The sequence below is a fragment of the Panthera pardus genome, unplaced genomic scaffold, assembly GCF_024362965.1.
Source record: "Panthera pardus isolate Hobbes unplaced genomic scaffold, ASM2436296v1 HiC_scaffold_16, whole genome shotgun sequence".
NCBI lineage: Eukaryota > Metazoa > Chordata > Mammalia > Carnivora > Felidae > Panthera > Panthera pardus.
This window is the reverse complement of record NW_026526721.1, coordinates 133425999-133446022: the sequence shown is the minus strand read 5'-3', so window position 1 is coordinate 133446022 and position 20024 is coordinate 133425999. Positions and strand designations below refer to the sequence as shown.

The 20024-nt window shown below is 35.4% G+C and overlaps 1 protein-coding gene across 11 annotated transcripts in view; it reads left to right on the top strand.

Annotated features, from left to right (window-relative positions):
* The window catches only part of TBC1D5 (TBC1 domain family member 5), a 533248-nt gene that overhangs the window by 327865 nt on the left and 185359 nt on the right, over nucleotides 1-20024 (top strand). For all 11 annotated transcript variants that reach the window (XM_019435515.2, XM_019435530.2, XM_019435508.2 and 8 more), the window contains one exon: nucleotides 295-467. In XM_019435515.2, coding sequence (XP_019291060.2) covers nucleotides 295-467 — 173 coding nt within the window. The remainder of the gene's footprint in view (nucleotides 1-294; nucleotides 468-20024) is intronic.

Genomic DNA, 20024 nt, shown 5'->3' with positions numbered 1-20024 from the left:
CTTGAAAAATATTTAATTTAATAATTTAATATTAATATCACCAGAGAAACTGGTCAAGGGAAGACAGGTAGAAAATATTTTAGAAGGCATTTCCTGGCCTTTACATTATGTGCACAATTCATGTGTATGACGATCAGCATATGATTCCACAGTTTAAGCATTTGTCATGAGATGATTGTCATGAGTTTTTGGTTCTTATTTAAGCTTCCATAGGTAAGTACATTCAAGAATGATGTTTATACATTTGCTCATTTCATATTGAAATAACACATGCTCCATTTTTTCTGTTTGTAGGGAAAAGAAACACTGATGACTCCCATCCCCTTTGCTAGACCACAGGATTTAGGGCCAACGATTGCTATTGTTACTAAAGTCAACCAGATCCAGGATCATCTACTGAAGAAGCATGATATTGAGCTTTATATGCACTTGAACAGACTAGAAATCGCACCACAGATATATGGGTTGTAAGTACTAAAGTTTATGTTTCAGCTGTATCTAACTATGACTTAGGGTGGTTTCTGTATGTCTCAGATTCATAGAGGTAAGAGCTGGAATTATTCCAGCTCCGCTTCATTTCCTATGTCTATGGTGTCCTATGTGCCAGACCCTGTGCTCATTGCTTTCACAGATGATATTTCATCAAATATTTCCATTAACCTTGTCAATTTAGTGTCATATGAGGTAAGAAACTTAAGGCTTACACTGTGTTTATGCATATTAAATAGTGAGGTCATAATTCAGATCCAGGAAGGATTGGCTCCATAATCTGCAGAGCCCAGTGTAAAATAAAAATGAATATCCCCCTTAAAAAAAATTAGTAAGAATTTCAGGATGGCAACAACAGATCATTAAACCAAGCATTCTAAGAAGGGCAGAGTCACATAGGTCATACACACATGAAGCCAGCCCCAAACCCAGCCAGTCCTGCAGTCTATCCATGTGTTTTCCATTTTATTGGGAATTGCATTTGTAGAAGTGAGCTGAATGTTCCTCAGGGTGAACACAATATGGTAATCATCTTCAGCCATGAAACTTTTGTAACATGCTATCGCAGAAGAATAGGGAGCCAAGCGCTCCTCAGAGACGTGTGTTATGTTTGTATGTGTGTTTATTCAGTGGCTTAATAGGATGAGTAGGAAAATAAGAAAGATTGCAGTTCTAATAAATATAAATTTGTGTAGTGCTGCAACATTGAAACAATAAAACATTCATATCTAATGCTGGACAGTTCCTTGGTAGATATTTTCTGCAATTCCCATCTCTCAATTAGGTAGAACTTGGAAAATAGAGACAATATTATTAAGATGTACATAGTAGATGCTCAGTAAATATGAACTTGTTATTTGAATTACAAAGAATTTCAAAAAATCGAAAGTTTAAGACCAGAGCAGAGTCTGTTTATTTAGCCCAAAGAAATATCAGTGAATGTTTTCTTTATGTTCTCATGTTACGTACAGTCTTTCACTGATAATAACTCTGCTATCTATCATCTCTGGAAACCCTGAACTGTGATTAAAGATGTCTGCTTTTCTGTTTAAATGATGCTTATTTTCATTTCTGTGACTTAAACTTGACTTCAGCATTGAGAGCAGCTCCATCATTCCCATTGGAAATGAGAAAGTTGAGGGTAACATGCATATTGGGCAGTACTGTAAGTTATTAGTGAATCATCATTTACACTTAAAAGCCTGGCTAATGTGTTTGTGATTGTAGACATAAAAATTTATTTTAAAATAGCTGGTGGCAAGGTCAGGAGTTAAATTCTATATTCCTCTCCACTGTGCACTCAAGTGGTTTATTCAGATCCCAAAGCCGATTTTACACCCTCAAAAATTGTTTACTAAAGTCTAGATATTGGTCTTAAATATTGAGGAAAGAATTTAATGTTGGACATACTTATCATTTCTTTGAAATGCTTTATTGTTTATTAACTCTTCGAGATGGTGCTTTATATTGCAGTGGTGGGTGGCATGGGCTTGGGTTAGATGATTTATAAACCATTATATTCCAGTTTCCTTTTCAGACATTAGTTTCCGTCAGCTTTCTCATCATCATAATGATTCCTAGAGCTTCTTTGACACCTGACCAGCACCCTCCCAATAAAATTCCATGATCCATGACATAATCATTCTTACTCCTTTCAACTTTATTTTTCAGCAGTAACCATAGCTGACTCATTTATCCCATTATTTTAGTATAGAATCTCATCTGCATTAACTGAAAATGTACAAATTTTTTTTAAACTTTGTTGAAGTCACTCGTTCTCTTAATTTGTCTCTACTGCATTTTATAGTGCAAGGAGTTTATTCACTTCATTTATTAAATTTGATTGTATTATTTCTATTTGTGGGACACAGGTAACTCAATTTTCCTTTGTCTTTATGCTACTTTCAGTTGTACTGCTCATCTGTATATTTCCTGTTGATTACTGTTAGAATCTTTGGGGCCAAGGAAAAATATGAGTATAGTATGCAATAGCATTTAGAAGCACAGACTTTGAAATGAAACAGATCTGTTAACCGTTTTGATCCTTGGTTTCTTCATTTGTGAAATGGATATTGAAAATAATGGTACTTACTTCATCGGGTGTCTATGAGAATTAAATTATAATATACAGAAATCATAGTGCTGAATGTGTAGTAAGCATTCAATATCATTCAGTATATGTTGGCAGTCCTTCTATTACCATTATCTGTCATTACCATTCCCCAGTTAGGATGTCATGGCTCTGTGAGTATGATGTTCTGCGTGTTTCATGAACCTTTCCACCTCTGGCTTTCTATGTTTTCTTCACCAAAGCATATGAATAGCTTCTACTTAGCTGGAAACTTAACAGCTATCCTTCAGACCAGTGCTTCTAAAGAGCCAGTATAGAGCTGAGGAGTAAACTTCTAGAAACAGATTATAGCAATTTAGCAAAATAATTTTGTGTCCCTAAGGCTAAAAGAATATTGTAGGTTTGTACTTCAGGGAAATGAATTGACATAGTTTGTTTTGTTTTATGTCATAAAAGTAATATTAATCTAAGTAATTGCTGATGCTACTGTCCATTCCTGTTGAAATCAAGCTGGTAATTTAGGCTGACATTCAGTTTTCATGCTTAAAAACAATTAGTTGACACTTTGAGTACATTATCCTCAAGTTACAAACACAAAATAATCAATTTTCAGTTAATAAAAACTGGTCTTCTTTAAGATATCAGAATTCATAATAGGCATCATCTAAAATGTGCTTTTGCTTGCCATTTTTTTAACAAAATCTTTATTTTTATTTTCTTAATGTTTATTTATTGAGAGAAAGAGAGAGAGAAAGAGAGTGTGTACGCATGCATGCATGAGGGAGGGTCAGAGAGAGAGAATTTGAAGCTCAATCTGAATCTGCCAGCACAGAGCAGGATGCAGGGCTCAGTCCCATGAAACATGAGATCATGACCTGATCCAAAATCAAGAGTCTGATGTTCAACCGACTGAGCCACCCAGGTGCCCCAGAATTTTGATTTTCAAACAAGTATTTTCTTGTATACCAAAATGTTTTAACAAAATTAGAAAACGATATGATAAAAATGCCAATAATGAATGTATCAATGGGAAATGTTATCAGTATTAACAATTTGCATAGAATGGGGAATAAATCATATATATGTGGGAGTTTAAGTCTGATTTATAATATGGTTATAATTATCATTAAGAGATGTTGCAGTTACTCCATTTTTAGAAATAGTTTAGTTCTGTTTTTTGTAAGAGAATATATGTGGAAGTCTCCTGATGTGGCAGATGAGCCATATATAAACATTGTATTTTACTAATAAATTTATTTAACAAAATTAGAATTAATAATTAGTATAAAAATATTAATTGTACTAACATTGGCTAAAGTCATTCCAAATTAGCTTATCTAAATTTTAAGTAAATTGATGATACTTATCTTGAAATGTGGGAATTAAATACCCATGAGATCTTGAATATTATATAATAATTTGCTTACTAGTGCTATTATTTTATGTACTTAAGTACATTATCCCCTGGATAATTGTAGCTGGTTTTTGTGTTACAAAATGTTAAATCAATCAACTTACTGTTTAGTTAAACAAAGTTAATTTTAAGTTAAATGTGATATTATAAACTGATATTTCCTAGAAGTAATTTACACAGTTTTTCATTAACTTTATGAATTATTACTCCTGTTGCACTTTGATCAAAGTTTCTCTTGCTTTAATGCAAATCATTAACATTTTGAATTGTCTTTTGTTTGCCAGTTATTGATGGGTATTAGACTTTTAAAATTTTAGTTCTGTAGGGGCCTGTCAGTGCATGCTGATTAACATCCAAAGCAAATATTGACTACATTATTTCCAGCTTTCCAAGGTAATTTCTAAGGGTTGCTTTTTTTGGCATCTTCATTTTTAGTATGACAATAGGAATGTGCTGTGATTTCATCACATAGGGGTTATTTTTGTGCAAAAGCCTCTAAAGTACCAGTGTTAAGGTTCCATTCCCAAGTATGTGCTTGTTTGAGTCCAAAAGACTCTTAATCACAGATTCAGGTATAAAGACTGAATACCATTTTCACTTAATACCATAATAATATTTTATAGAGAGACCAAAAATTAAAGTTTAAAAATAACAATTTTTGCTAGGCCAGAGTAACTGTGTTTTATTATCACCCTTTAATATATTGAATCTGTATATTTTCAACTACATTTTATACTCTGATATAAATAGAATACATAATAAGCATCTGTGGGATATGCAGTTAATGTCACTTTTGAGGAAAGACCCTCATAACACACTTGGGCTTTGGCATTCTTAAATTATGAGCTCTTTACAACACTCATGGGATAAATTTCATATCTCCCAAATGTTTAGTATACATCTTCCATTTCCCTTACTTCCTGTTTTCTGGATTAGCAGTTGTTTTGCTATGGTGGTTTATAGTGATTTAATTGGGGAGGTTCTTGGTTACTGATTAATAATCTGCTAAATTTTGTGATATAATTTTTAAATATTTATATCAGTATATTCTAACACATATCACAGTGTAATTATGTATGACTACTAAGTTTTTTAAATCTATATTTGAAGTATAAACATATAATAAAAAATACAATTCTTAGTCATCCAAGTCAGTAGAATTACCTTAAAAATTATGTCTCTCAACAATTTAAACAAATAGCTTTCTATTCTAAACACAGCTAATGATTGAAATATTCTTTCTTTTCAGTGAGTGTTGTGTTATGTTATACATTGAATGTAAAAAACATAATGACGGACTAAAAGGTGAAGATCCAGTGATACCTTATCTCATACCACTGAATATTCCCCCAGAATTACCTCTTTGGGGGAAAAAAAAATGGTTTATTCTTCTTCTATATGAAGAATTATCATGCTTAAAAATTGTGGAGGAGAATAACACATTATTTGAAATAATGATAAATAATTGTTAACATTTATTGTTTTCTGTGGGCTAGGCATTGTACTAAAGACTTTACATAATTATTTTACTTATTTTCACAACACCTTGGAATGGGTACTATTATCCCCATTTTGTAGATGAGGAGATCACAGCTTATAAAGGCTTATTTAGATCAGATGGCTACCAAGAATCTTTGAAGTCTTTGAGGCTTTGAACTCTTGAGCCTACATTCACACTCTAATTTGAGTAGGACTAGCAGTGTGGTAGAAAAATCAAGGCACTCAAAAGTCCTTTGTGTTAGCTTGGACCATGAGCCAAACTCAGGGTGATCAGATAACAACAAAGACCAGGCAGATGGTACAAGGCCTGGAATCAGAGGAGTTTTATTGGTAGTGATCAGAAACAAGCCTGCTACGGAGGAAATGGAAAAATCAAGGGCACTGGAGAGTCTGAGGCCCACAATAGTGTAGCTAATTGATGACGTAGAAGAAATAGAATCTGCACTGACAAAGTAATCATGCCTTTTAAGTTGACAGGGGCCAAAAGGGAAAGGATGTGCCCAGTCATACATGCACAGATTTAGGAAAGGTACCATCCACATGCCTTTTTAGGTAAATGTATGTTCCTCATACTGAAAAGTAAGTAAACATTAATAATTCAAGTAAGAGGAAAGCAGATCTTCAAGGACTTCTAGAAAGCAATGTAACCAGTAAGATAAGTTTAGGTGTATACAGCTGAATGCCTCTCCTCTGTCTTTTTTTTTCCCCTTCCTATACATTCCACCCCTAAATTCCACATATGAGGGAAATCATATGATATTTGTCTTTCTCTGACTGACTTATTTTGTTTAGCATTATACTCTCTAGCTCCATCCGTGTTCTGCAAATGGTAAAATTTCATTCTTTTTGATGACTAATATTACACATACATACAGTGGACACTTGGGCTCTTTCCTTCAAATCTGTATTTTTCTATGCTTTGGGTAAATACCTAGTAGTGTAATTGCTGGATCGTAGGGTAGTTCTATTTTTAACTTTTTGAGGAACCTCCATACTGTTCTCCAAAGTGACTACACAGTTTGCATTCCCACCAACAGTGTAAGAGGGTTCCCCTTTCTCTGCATCCTTGCCAAGACTTGTTGTTTCCTGTGCTGTTAATTTTACCCATTCTGACAGATGTGAGGTAATATCTTATCATGGTTTTGATTTGTATTTCCCTAATGATGAGTGATGTTGAGCATGTTTTCATACATCTGTTGACCATCTGGATGTCTTCTTTGGAAAAATGTCTATTCACGTCTTTTGCCCATTTCTTAACTGGATTGTTTGTTTTTTGGGTATTGAGTTTGATAAATTCTTTATAGATTTTGGATTCTAATCTTTTATCAAATATGTTATTTGCAAATAAATAAATAAATGTGTGTATGTGTGTGTGTGTGTGTGTGTGTGTGTGTGTGTGTGTATTTCCCATTCCGTAGGCTGCCTTTTAGTTTTGTTGAACTAAGAACAATTGTAAGAACAATACAATCAAAACAGTTGTAAGGACCTCATGCAGGGAAAACAGTATGAGCAAAGGTGTCTGTGTTTGAATACCATCATAGATACAAGATGAACTAACCAGTTTACTAAAACTAGAGTAAATTTTGTGTGAGAGGAAAATGCAGTGCCAGGACATGGGAACTCTTATATGCCATGATAAGAACAATCTAGACCTGTACTGACCAAAAGGTAACTAACCACACACATGTAGCTATAACATTTAAATTAATTAAGGTGGCTCAGTTGGTTGAGTGTCTGACTTTGGCTTAGGTCATGATCTCATGGCTTGTGAATTCGAGCCCTGCATTGGGCTCTGTGCTGATAGCTCAGAGCCCAGAGCCTGCTTCAAATTCTGTGTCTCCCTCTCTCTGTGCCTCTCCTCTGCTCGGGCTCTATCTCTTTCTCTCTGTAAAAAATAAATAAACATTAAAAAATTTAATTTAAATTATAAATTTACTTCTTTAGTCACACTATACCTATTTCACGGGCTCAGTAGCCAGTCACATATGACTAGCAATTATTCTGTTGGACAACGCAGATATACAACAATCCAGTCATTATAGTAAGTTCTGTTGGACAGCATTGGTCTGTATCTTTACTCTAAAGTAGGGGAGGTGGCATTGAAACATAATGGTTTTCTGATCATATTAGTGATTTAGAAGGATTACTCTGGTTGCACAGTAGTAAGAGATTGGACAAGTAAGAATCGGGTAGCAGTGATTAGCTACAAAAGTAGTAACTTGTGTTTTCTCAAAGAGATGATATGATAGCAGCCTGAAACAAGATAAATGCAGTAAGAATAGAGGTAAGTGGAAAAATTTGGGAAATACCAAGTTGTTAGAATTGTCAGGACTTGTAACTAATTGAATGTGGGAGTGAGGGAGAAGGAAAAATCAAAGATAATTTGGACAGCAAGGTCAATGATGGTAAAAATCACAGAAATAGTGAATAGTAGAGAAAGAAATTTCAGAGAAAGGAAGAATTGTATTGAGTTTGGAGTTTCTGTGGAACCATGGATACCTAGTAGAAAATTGAACAATATGGTTCTGGTACTTGGGTGAGAGATTGGAAAGTACCTGTTAGATAGCCTACATGCTATATGTTGTTGCTAATTGAAGTTGCTAGTAAAGTGAGACAAGAAGGACAGATATAATTTTCTAAAGAATATCCACTGTGTGTAACTAACTTTTGAGAATATAAAGCAGGAAGTGATTTGGTATAACTGGCATTTAAAATAAATTATCACAGTTTGTGTGTTTGAGAGAGAGAGAGAGGTAAGACTGGGAACAAGGATACCATTAGGAGGGCTTTGCACATGTCTGAGTAGATAATAGCAGTGGGGAAGAGTCAGTTTAAAGAAATCTTACAGATAGAATCTATGATTTGGTAATAACTCAAAATGTTGCATAGTACTTGGGAGAGTGGGAAATGTTGTGGATTAGAGCCACTGCAATTTTAAAGCATCCAACTGCCCTGTTGGGCCATCCTTTTATTCACGTGCTCAATTGACTATTTCAACTTCATTTTCCCTTTCCACTAGCCTGAATCTCCCCTTATTTTCTGTTCTCTGGTTGATACTTCTGTTTAGTCTTTCTTTGTATACTTTGGAATTGACTGTTTACTTCTCCTGCATGACCATGAATCATCAGGTATTGTATCTACAACATTTTTATTCTTTTCCTTTTTGCTGGTTTCTTTTTTAAGAAAAAAAGTAACCAACAAAAATGCTGCTTTGACCTTTCTCCTCTAGCAGCCCTACTCATCTCCTCTTTCCTTCTAAACTTCCACAAACTTCTTCTCCAGTTTCCATTTTCTGTTGATTCACTGTCACTGTGGAGATACTGTAAATGGTCTAAATACACCAATTGAAAGGTTGAGAGTAGCAGATTTTAAAAACACAACCCAGGGGCGCCTGGGTGGCTCAGTCGGTTAAGCGTCTGACTTTGGCTCAGGTCACGATCTCGCGGCCCGTGGGTTCGTGCCCCGCGTCGGGCTCTGGGCTGATGGCTCAGAGCCTGGAGCCTGCTTCCGATTCTGTGTCTCCCTCTCTCTCTGACCCTCCCTCGTTCATGCTCTGTCTCTCTCTGTCTCAAAAATAAATAAACTTAAAAAAAAAATCTTTAAAAAAAAATAAAAAAATAAAAATAAAAATAAAAACACAACCCAGCTATATAATGTCTTCAAGAAATACACTTTAAATATAATGATATGGGCAGATTAAAAGGTTGAGAGAAGACATATCCTGAAAACATTAATCAAAAGAAAGCAGAGTGGCTATGTTAATATCAAATAAGTAGACTTCAGAGTACAGAGAATTATCAGATACAAAAATGGACAGTGTTTACATAATGATAAAATGGCTAGTCCCCCAAAAAGACTTAGCAATCCTAACTGTGCATGCACTAAACAACAGAGCTGCAAAATATGTAAACCCAAAACTCATAGAACTGAAAGGAGACATAGACAAATCCACATTTACAATTACAGACTGTCAATAATTGATAGAAAATAGCCAAGTATATAGAAGAACTCAATAATAGTATCATCCAACAAAATCTAAGTGACAGTTATAAAACACTTCATCTATCAGTAGTATAAACATTCTTTTCAAGTGTTCACAGAGCATGTACCAAGAAAGATTATATCCTAGGTCATGAAATAAACCGCAACAAATTTGAAAGAATTGAAATCATACAGGGTGCGTTCTTTGATCACAATCAAATCAAATTAGAAATAACAGAAAGGTAACAGGAATTTTGCAAATGCTTAGAAACTAAGTAACACCCTTCTAATAATTCCTCGATCAAAAAGGGAGTCTCAAGATAAATAAAAATTACATTGACATGAATGAAATGAAAAAACATTATGTCAGAATTTGTGGAACACAGCTAAAGCAGAGCTAAGTGGGAAATTTACTTCACTATCTGGTTACATTAGAAAAGAAGAAAAGTCAGGGGCATCTGGGTGGCTCAGTCAATTAAGTGCCCAACTCCGGCTCAGGGCATGATCTTGTGGTTCATGAGTTCCAGCCCCACATTGGGCTCTGTGCTGAAAGCTCAGAGCCTGGAACCTGCTTCAGATTCTGTCTCCCTCTCTCTCTGCCCCTACCCCGCTTGTACTCTGTCTCTATCTCTCTCTCTCAAATTGAATAAACATTAAAAAAATTTTTTAAAAGGAAAAGTCAAATTATAATCTAAGCTTCTACCCCATGAACCTAGAAAAAGAAGAACAAAATAAAGCAAGCAGAAGGAAATAATAAAGGTAAAAATTAAAACCAAAATAATTAAAAGCAAACAACAATTAAAAAAAAGAAACAAAAATCCATTTCTTTGAAAAGATCAGTAAAATTAACAGTCTATCAAGAAAAAAAGACCAGAAGAGAGTGGGTGTGGCTATAAAAGAGCATAGGAAAGATCCATATGTTAATAGAACTTTTTTTTTTAGTTTATTTACTTGAGAGAAACAGAGATAGTGTGAGCTGGGGAGGGGAAGAGAGAGAGGGAGAGAGAACAATCCCATGAAGGCTCTGCTCTGCCAGCACAGAGCCTCACACAGGGCTCAAACTTAAGAAACTGTGAGATCATGACCTCAGCTGAAACCCAAGAGTCAGATGCTAACTGCCACCCAGTCACCCCAAAGGAATATTTCAGTATTATGACTGTATCAGTGGTTGTATATCCTGGTTGAGTTATTGTACTATAGTTTTGCAGGATATTAACTTTAGGGAAGTAGGGGTCACAGAATCTCTACTATTTCTTACAACTGTGTATGAATATATAACTATCTCAAAACAAAAAGTATAAAATAATGTCAGTTCACATGGCTCACATCTTTTGCCATTTTTATAAATTGGGTTATTTTTCTTAGTACTTACTGTGTTTTGAGAGTTCTTTATATACTCTAGGTACATCTCCATTGTCATTTTTGTGATTCACAATATTATTTCCCAATCGGTGTCTTGTCCTTTCTTTTAAGTATCTTTGATAGAGTAAACATTTTTAATTCTGGTGAAATCAACTTTATTAACTTTTTTATCAAATTTGTTTTGATTCATATCTAAGGACTCTGTGCTTAACCGAAGTCAAAAATATTATATTTTCTTCTAATTGTTTTATAGCTTTATGTATAATTCATCTTGAGCAATTTTTTGTATAATGTGAGGGGTATAGGTCAAGGCTGTTTGTTGATTTTTGTCATAAGAATGTTCACTTATTTTAGTACTATTGTTGAAAGATTATCCTTTCTTCATTGGATTTCCTTTGTCTTTTGTCAAAAATTAGTTAATTTTATTTGTGTGGGTTTATTTCTGAACTCTCTATTATGTTTTATTGATCGATCCCTGTACTTAATAGAATTTGTCAGTTAAACCATCTAGCTCGGAATGTTCTTTTTGGAAAGTTTTTAACTATAAATTCGTTATTTAAGTACATATATGACTACTTACATCATTTCTTTTTTGTTTGTTTATTTTTATTTATTTTGAGAAAGCAAATGGGGGAGGGGCATACAGAGTGAGAGAGGCAGAATCCCACGCAGGCTTCATGTGGTCACGTGTGAGTACAGCGCTCGAACTCACCAACTGTGAGATCATGACCTGAGCCAAAGTCCAGAGTTAGACACTTAACTGACTGAGCCACCCAGGCGCCCCTGCCATTGTTTATTTCATGAGTGACTTACTCACTTCTGTTGTTCAAGAAATTGTATATTTCATCTAAGGAGTCAAATTTCTGAGAACAAAGTTTGTACTTCCTCATAATCCTGTTAATTTCTGTGGTGCCTATAGTTATATACCTTTGTGTGTGGAAGCCTTCGTGCTATGGGGTAATTTTATGTTACCTCTTATCTGCCTAGAAGTTTATCAACTTTATTAATGTTTTCAAAGAACCAAGTTGAGGTTTGATTGATTTCTCTCTCTGTTCTGTCTCTTTTCCCTCTACTTTCAAATTCATTGGTTTTAGCTCTTACCTTATAAGTTTTTTCCTCTTAACTGTTTTTGGTTTATTTTGCTCTTGAAATATTTAAAGTGGAAGTCCAGGGGTGCCTGGGTGGCTCAATAGGTTAATCGTCCAACTTTTGATTTTGGCTTAGGTGGCTCATGGGTTGGTGAGATTGAGCCCCGTGTTGGGCTCTGTGTATGGGATTCTTTCTCTCCCTCTCTCTTTCTCTCCCTCTCTGCCCTTCCCCTGTGCACTCTTGTGTGCACTCTCTCTCTCTCTCTCTCTCTCTCTCAAAATAAATAAATAAATAAATAAATAAATAAATAAATAAATAAATAAATAAATGTTAAAAAAAATAAAATGGAAGCCCAGATTAATGACTTCAGAATTAATTTTTATAATATAAGAATTTAAAACTGTAAGTTTTCTTCTAGGCACTGCTTTAGCTGTGTCCCTATAATTTCAGTATGGTATATTTCATTTTTCTTCAGCTGAGGATATTTTAAAAATCTTTTTAAAGACTTCTTTTTTGTACCATGTACTAACAGAAGTCTGTTGTTTATTTTCCAAATATTTGTGGGTTATCCTTTTTTTTTTTTTTCGTTTTTGTAATTTATTGCCAATTCCATTCTGGTCCAGAAACTTAATTTGCATGATTTTTATTTATTTAACTTTGTTAAGGCGTATATTTTAGTACTAACATAATCTGTCTTGGTGAATATTCCATGTGCATATAAGAATATGTATTCTCCTGTTATTGAGTATAATGTTCTATAAATGTCTTGGATCAAGTTGGTATTGATAGTGTTGTTCAGATCTTCTGATTAATTACTGAGAGATAATTCTGTTAATTATTGAGAGGTAAGTGTTGATCCAGTTATTACATTGGTGAATTTCTCTGCGTTTGAATCCAGAACTACTTTAGAGTGACCAGACACCTGAGACTGAGAATTCTTATTCTTAACTAAGTACGAATGGCCCAGTGTTTTTTTAAGTTATGGTATGTCACTCAATTTTGTTTATTTCCTGGATCTTTTTGACATACAGGGAATATAATTTCAGTCATTTGTATAGTTATGTGGAAAATTTATTACAAAACTTTTAAATACAATAGGATTTATGAGCTTTAAGAAACCATGGCATGTTGTAGCTAAAAGGACTGTAACATATATTTGGAAACGTAGTTTTTAACGTAGACCAGGATTTTTTTTCTTTCTTCTTGAAATTCTGCCCATAGTTTCTTCCAGTTAAATGGCTTCTTCCTCTAGTGTTTTGGGGCTTAGTAAATATACTGGACTACTGAGAACAACCAAAAAAACAAATGATGGCATTTTCATTTAATATATTTGAATAGTTTTAAATGCTTCCAAAATACAGGCATACCTCATTTTATTGTGCTTCACTTTATTGCACTTCGCAAATATTGCATTAAATTGAAGGTTTAAAACTTCGGTGGGGTATGTCAGCTGCAGATGTGGTAGAAACAGCAAGAGAACTAGGATTACAACTGGAGCCTAAACATGTGACTGAATGGCTGCAATCTCATGATAAAACTAATGGATTAGGACTTGCTTCTTATGGATGAGCAAAGAGAGTGGTTTCTTGAGATGAATCTACTCCTGGGGCAGATGATGTGAAGACTGTTGAAATGACCACAAAGGATTTGGAGTATCTCATAAACTTAGCTGATAAAGTAGCAACAGGGTTTGAGAGGATTGACTCTAGTTTTGAAAGGAGTTCTTCTATGGATAAAATGCTATCAAGCATATCACGTGCTTCAGAGAAATCATTTGTGAAAGGACATCAATCAATGTGGCAGACTTCATTGTTGTCTTATTTTAAGAAATTGCCCCCAGGCACCCTAGCCTTCAGCAACCACCACTCTGATCAGTCAAGCAGCCATCAACACTGAGACAAGACCCTTCAGCAGCAAAAACATTGTGACTTGGCGAAAGCTCAGATGATGGTTAGCTTTTTTTTTCTTTAGCAATAAAGTATTTTTTACTTAAGGTATATACATTGTTTTTTTAGACATATTGCCATTGCACAGTTCGTAGACTACAGTGTAAACACAACTTTTATATGTACCACTGGGGAAACCAAAAAATTAATTTGACTTTCTTGCAGTGGTCTAGAACCGAACTCCTAATACCTCTGAGGTATGCCTGTATCTAGCTTCTAATAAGGAGTATTTACAGTGAATGTTAAAATGCTTCCAAAACATATGGCATATAGGAAGTTTTTAATCATAAACTTTTTAGCTCTGCAATTAAGGTCTCATCTATTAAGTTGTATTTATTAAAACAGGTCATTTATTCAAGATCAATGTGTAATGTATTTTCCAAAATTTTCTTCAAGGTTGTAGTTAAATTCACAGTTTTGAAATTGAGGTGATTGAAACACAAAACATACTAGACACTTGAGAAATACTGATGTGCTGAAGACTGCAAGGTCAGGATAGTTCGTAATAGAACATACCCCCCCCCCCCCCACTCCAACACCATCCCAGGTACGAAAAGTCATCCTTGTCTTTCAGTCCTATATCTTAAACAGAACAACACTTTGCCAACTCCAGGCTTAATAATAACCAGTCCTGGATCAACTTCAGGTTATATCAGCATTCTGTAAAGGAAGCCCGATAAAACTGTGACTTTACAACTGTTGTGATATCTTTAACTGAATATAAGTGTATAGGGAAAAAAATATTACCCCCAAAACTTTACACACATAAAATGCCGTCTAATGAGGGTCATAAAAAAAGAAAACTTCACCAGAAATATGTCGTCAGAGTTGTTTTTAAATCACTGTGGGACAATGGAATATTGTCTTTAAGCATTCTTGTTTAACAACAGAGTGATACAGCTGTAAATCCTGTATCGCTTCGAGTCTATTAGCCAGCCAGCAGAATACATTTAGATTGGAAGAGAAATAAGTTTTTTCCTCCAATCAAAACTGTGCATTCTAAAGCATGATGGAGAAATTTCCAGGACTTACCGGGAAATAATAGTTAAATATAGGTAAAAATCTTGGCATTATTAATCAGTCTCTCATATTCTCTTTCTCTCCATCTTTTCTCATACTTGGCTTCTTTATTTCTGGGTCTCTGAATGTTTTTCTACTCTCCAGTTTTTCCATAACCACATAAGCCAGAGGCAAAGTGAATATCTACCACTAATTGCCCTAATAAGCTCTTTCCTATTGGAAAATACTATTGGAGTATGATATCATATTCCATTATGAAGTATACTTTGTATTTAACCTAACTTGTATCACTTCTATCAGTGATTACATTGTGTGTCTTTGATAGGTCTCTGACCAGACATAGACTTCTACCCTTATTTTTTGACCTCTAAAGACTCTGCCTGATACGTGTAAAACCTTTTGTAGGAACTATTAGTACTTAAAATAGATCTGTGTAAATGCCAACTTTTCTGAAGAAGTGTTTCTTGACTAGCTTTTAAGACATTTGAGATCACCAGTATGCATTTTGTGCAAAAACTCTATTATTTTTCTGACTTTTGTGAAATTATTTTAAGGACGGTGTTTACCATTTAAGGACAGTTTACCATTGCATATTATAATTTTATATGATCCACAATACCAAGATAGAATGCTGCCTGCCCACCATTAATTCTTCCCTGACTGAAATGTTACAGAAATAATGAGCTTGCTTATTAATGAGTGGACCTCTTCCAAGCTCATCCTTTCATGAGATGCTATCTGACAAAGGCTGCCGAATCAATTAAGAAAATTCATCATTTATTACAGTCTGTTAAAGAGGATAAAAAATAGAGCTTTTATACCACAAACTAAAGAAAACTTTTTCTTAACTACTTAGGGATACAGATGAAACCCTGGTAGAGCATATTGCCTTTTATTTCTTTCTTTTGGCTTTTTCTACTTTTGGTTCTTCATCATGTGTTTCTTTATTCTTATTTTTGTATATTTAAATAGATTTATACCAGAATCTAAGTGCAGACAAAGATATGTGTAATTCAGTTTGCATATGTATGTGTGTGTGTATATATATTTTTTAATTTTTTAGATGTTTTTATTTATTTTTGAAACAGAGAAAGACAGAACATGAGCAGGGGAGGGGCAGAGAGAGAGGGAGACACAGAATCCGAAGCAGGCTCCAGGCTCTGAGCTGTCAGCACAAAGCCCAACGTGGGGCTCGAACTCACAGACTGTGAGATCATGACCTGAGCCGAAGTCGGACGCCCAACCGACTGAGCCCCCCAGGTGCCCATATACATATATATATATTTCTAAAAATGTCTTTCCTGAAAATTTGCTTTCTCTGTAAAAATAATGCTTTTGTTTTCATTTCACTTCAATTATTATTTGTTAGATATTTTTGCATGATTTCATAGATGACTTTTCTTAAACCAATGTACCACCTGCAAAAAGTTTTTATTAGGACTTGAACTGTAAATGTTGTGTAAAAAAAAAAAAAATCTCCAGACTTAAAAAAATTAGTTAGTCTTATTAAAATTAAAGGTTGTACTACATGGAATTTGTTGGAGAAAATATGTTGGTTCTGGGTTACAATGAATGCTTGCAGAAGTTGAGTTAAAGTCAAATTAAGAGTACTTCCTTTATAGGATTGCCACATGGAGTTTCTGTTTGCAGAGCACTTAAAACCGTGTCTGGCACATAGGAAACACTTTCTAAGTGTTCATTAAATTAAAAAATAATGATAAATCATAGCAAGGATCATAAAATTCTAGTTAAGACCTCATACTTCTAAATAATAATAAAAATGATGAATAATATTACTCCTTCAAATTGAAAATTAATGGGAAATGGTTCTTTCCAGAGTCGTGAGTTCCCATATACCAAATGCCTTTGCTCTGGTTTAGGCCATCAGTAATAGCTGTCTTTTGTGTAGCTTGATCAGCTCTCGGGAGGAGGAGTACCTCTGTCTCTTGGTATTTATGACAACAGTGCCAAATCGAGCTGGACTGGCCGGTTTTCCTCTTCATTTCCCTCCCACTCTTTTCTTTGGGGAAAATGCAATTTTAAAACAGTAGTAAAGTGGGGTGAGAGTGCTCACTTATCTAATTATCCTCTTCCATAGGTTGCACTGCTGGTGGTGGAGACCAGGCGCCTCCTTTCTGTACAGCACTGCTCAGAGTGGGTCTGCCAGGCCTTCTCCTGCCTGGCTCCCCTCCACCGCCCTGCCTTTCTGCCTCCGCTGTCGTTCATTCTTTATCACCCTCCTTCCCACATCCTCTTCCTTGCCACTGCCTCCCACCACTACATTCCCATCTCCAACTAATGCATTCTGCTGGCGTTAGAACGTAAAGACAGGAGGAGAAAGAAAAGGAAGGAGGCCAGTGAAACCTGTAGTTTTTTAATGCTTAGTAGCCATGCTGCATTCAAACCATTTATTTAGAGTTTATATACTCTCACTATTCTTTTGTTTACCAGGCAATGTGGATCAGTTCCCCACCCCCCCCCCACCCCCGCCTCCAATTTTTTTTAAATGTCTTAAAGGATCTCTGAAAAAACAAGTTTTGACTATTAACCCTGTACCAATTTACAGCTGTAGGTTTAACAGTTGCCTCCCAAGTCCTGCATTTTGGAATGAAGTCCCAAGACAGTGAAAGACTAGCCCACTAAATCCAGGGCCAGTAATTTCATAGCCTAAGTGTGGGTCCCCACAGCCACCTGACCCACATATGATTGGCCTCTGCTTCTGGTTGTTGCCAACTCTGTTCTAAGTGATCAGAAGTTTGACTCTTTACCTGGCTGTTCTTAGATTTATAAGTTTTCATATTAAAGGTATTTGAGTAAGCTATATGTATATCCTTTTTTCTTTATTACTTTAATTCCTTTTACTTGATTTCATTAATTTTATGGTAATTGGGCTTTTTCAGTTTTATGTTTTTTTTAAGTACTGTATCAAGTCATTGAGCTTTCACTAATTATTACTTCTAATTTATTTATTTTCAGAGAGAGCAAGCACATGGGAGGGGCAGAGACAGGGAGAGAGAGAGAGAATCCCATGCAGGCTCCGTGCTGTCATCACAGAGCCTGATGTGGGGCTCAAGCTCACAAACTGTGAGATCATGACCTGAGCTGAGATCAAGAGTCAGACACTTAACCGACTGAGCCACCCAGGTGCGCCCCCATTCACTAATTATTAGTAAGCACCTATTGATATCAAGGTTTCTGCTTTACCTTAGCATCATTTGGATACCTGGAGGATTATTAATTAGAATAGGGAAAAGCTTCTCTAGAAGGCTAAACTTCTGAGAAGGCTAAGAACCAGTAGAAAGAATTTGGGTGGTGGGGCATTTTTTGCATCAACAAGTGGAAAAATCCTCTATCAAAAAGTGTTTGCAAAATAGATGGTTTAGGATTGTTGGGTGCCTTCACCTGGTGTTTCAACAGAAGCTCAACTGTCCTCAGCCAGCAGAGAGTTTATAGGTGGGTTGCCTGTGAATGAGAGATTGGACGAAATGGCAAATAAAGTCCAATATTAAAGTTGCACATCTTTTTTTTTTTTTTTTTTTACAATTTTTTTTTTTTTAACGTTTATTTATTTTTGAGACAGAGAGAGACAGAGCATGAACAGGTGAGGGTCAGAGAGAGAGGGAGACACAGAATCTGAAACAGGCTCCAGGCTCTGAGCAGTCAGCACAGAGCCCGACGCGGGGCTCGAACTCACGGACCGCGAGATCATGACCTGAGCCGAAGTCGGACGCTTAACCGACTGAGCCACCCAGGCACCCCTAAAGTTGCACATCTTTGAAAATGACACAAATGGCTAGGTTCATTTCCATTCAAAAATAACCAAACCCAAGTTTTTAACCAGTAGTGATTAGTTTTCTGGGTTTTTTTTTGACTAGCATACTGGTATTTTTATATTGAAAATGACCATGCTCCTTCTAAAGCATGGTTGCTTTAACAAGTTACACACTTATGCTAATGAAACATTATTAGTCAAAATACTTGTGGAATTCTTTTTTTGGAATTATCTTCATCACTAGTGGAGGAGCCACATTAGAAACCTTTTTTATAACAGTGCAATCCAAATAATCAAAAAAGTTTTTGACCCGAAAGTATTGCCTATCTTCATTTCTCATGTTGTTCACTATATTTGTCTCTAGTTAGAACTGTTAGTTACGTACAATGATAAAACTTAGCCTCAAAACATACTTCCTGGCCTCTATAGGCTATACAAAAAACCTACCATGGGTTCTGAATGAATCATTTTATATATAAATTTTGGTATTTCTGTTTAAAAAATCAGTTTCACTACTTTCTAGTCACATGCTCTATGTATTTTTTTAAAGATATTGAAAAATTGATGTCAAGTATCATGCAGTGAAATCAAACCAATACACTTGATACTCCTTTGTGATGAACATTATATTCTGAAATACTACTTTAAAGTGAAACTTGTGGATTGCCTAAAAAAGAGAATCCAGTCTGAGATGCTGTCCTTTCCTACAAGATACTCATTCAGCCAGTGACATACTTGACCGAATTTTTTGAGTTTTGTTCTCTATGTGAGCCAGTTTAATTGGCCACAGCCTCCTGAGACTAAGTATTCATCCTTAAAAACAATTGGGAGCATACAGGAGCCTTGAGAGTGCCATAAATAGAACAGTGCATTTGAAGGACCATGGAAACTGGTAGAGTAGGGTCCTGGCTCCTGTAGCAGCCATAAAAATAGCTGAGCCAATAAACTGCCATACCTTCTTTTGAACATAAGCTGGAAGTTAGAGAATCTGGAAGACAATTTGGTAGAGTTCTATAAAAACCTTGGCTTATAAGAAAACAACTAAAGGGAAATGGTAAAGGGAGTGAAATGATCCTGTCCCTTGGATTGCAAACCACAGTCCACTTGGCCAGATTTGGATTTTCATCTATTGCCCAGCTGGTGAACAGTTCAAAACTATTTTAGGTCATGTGATCCCATGGCAGCCAATTGGGTGGTTTGGCAGAAAACAACATAGTAAATTTCTATTCACACAAATTGTACGCATACTGCATTTGTCCATGTGCATTGTCTGCTTGTCTATATTGATGATAACATATCCACATAGATGGATGGATAAATTGTGGGTATAGGTCCATACCTGGATATTTATACACAGCAATTATGTACTTTGATTCCTTC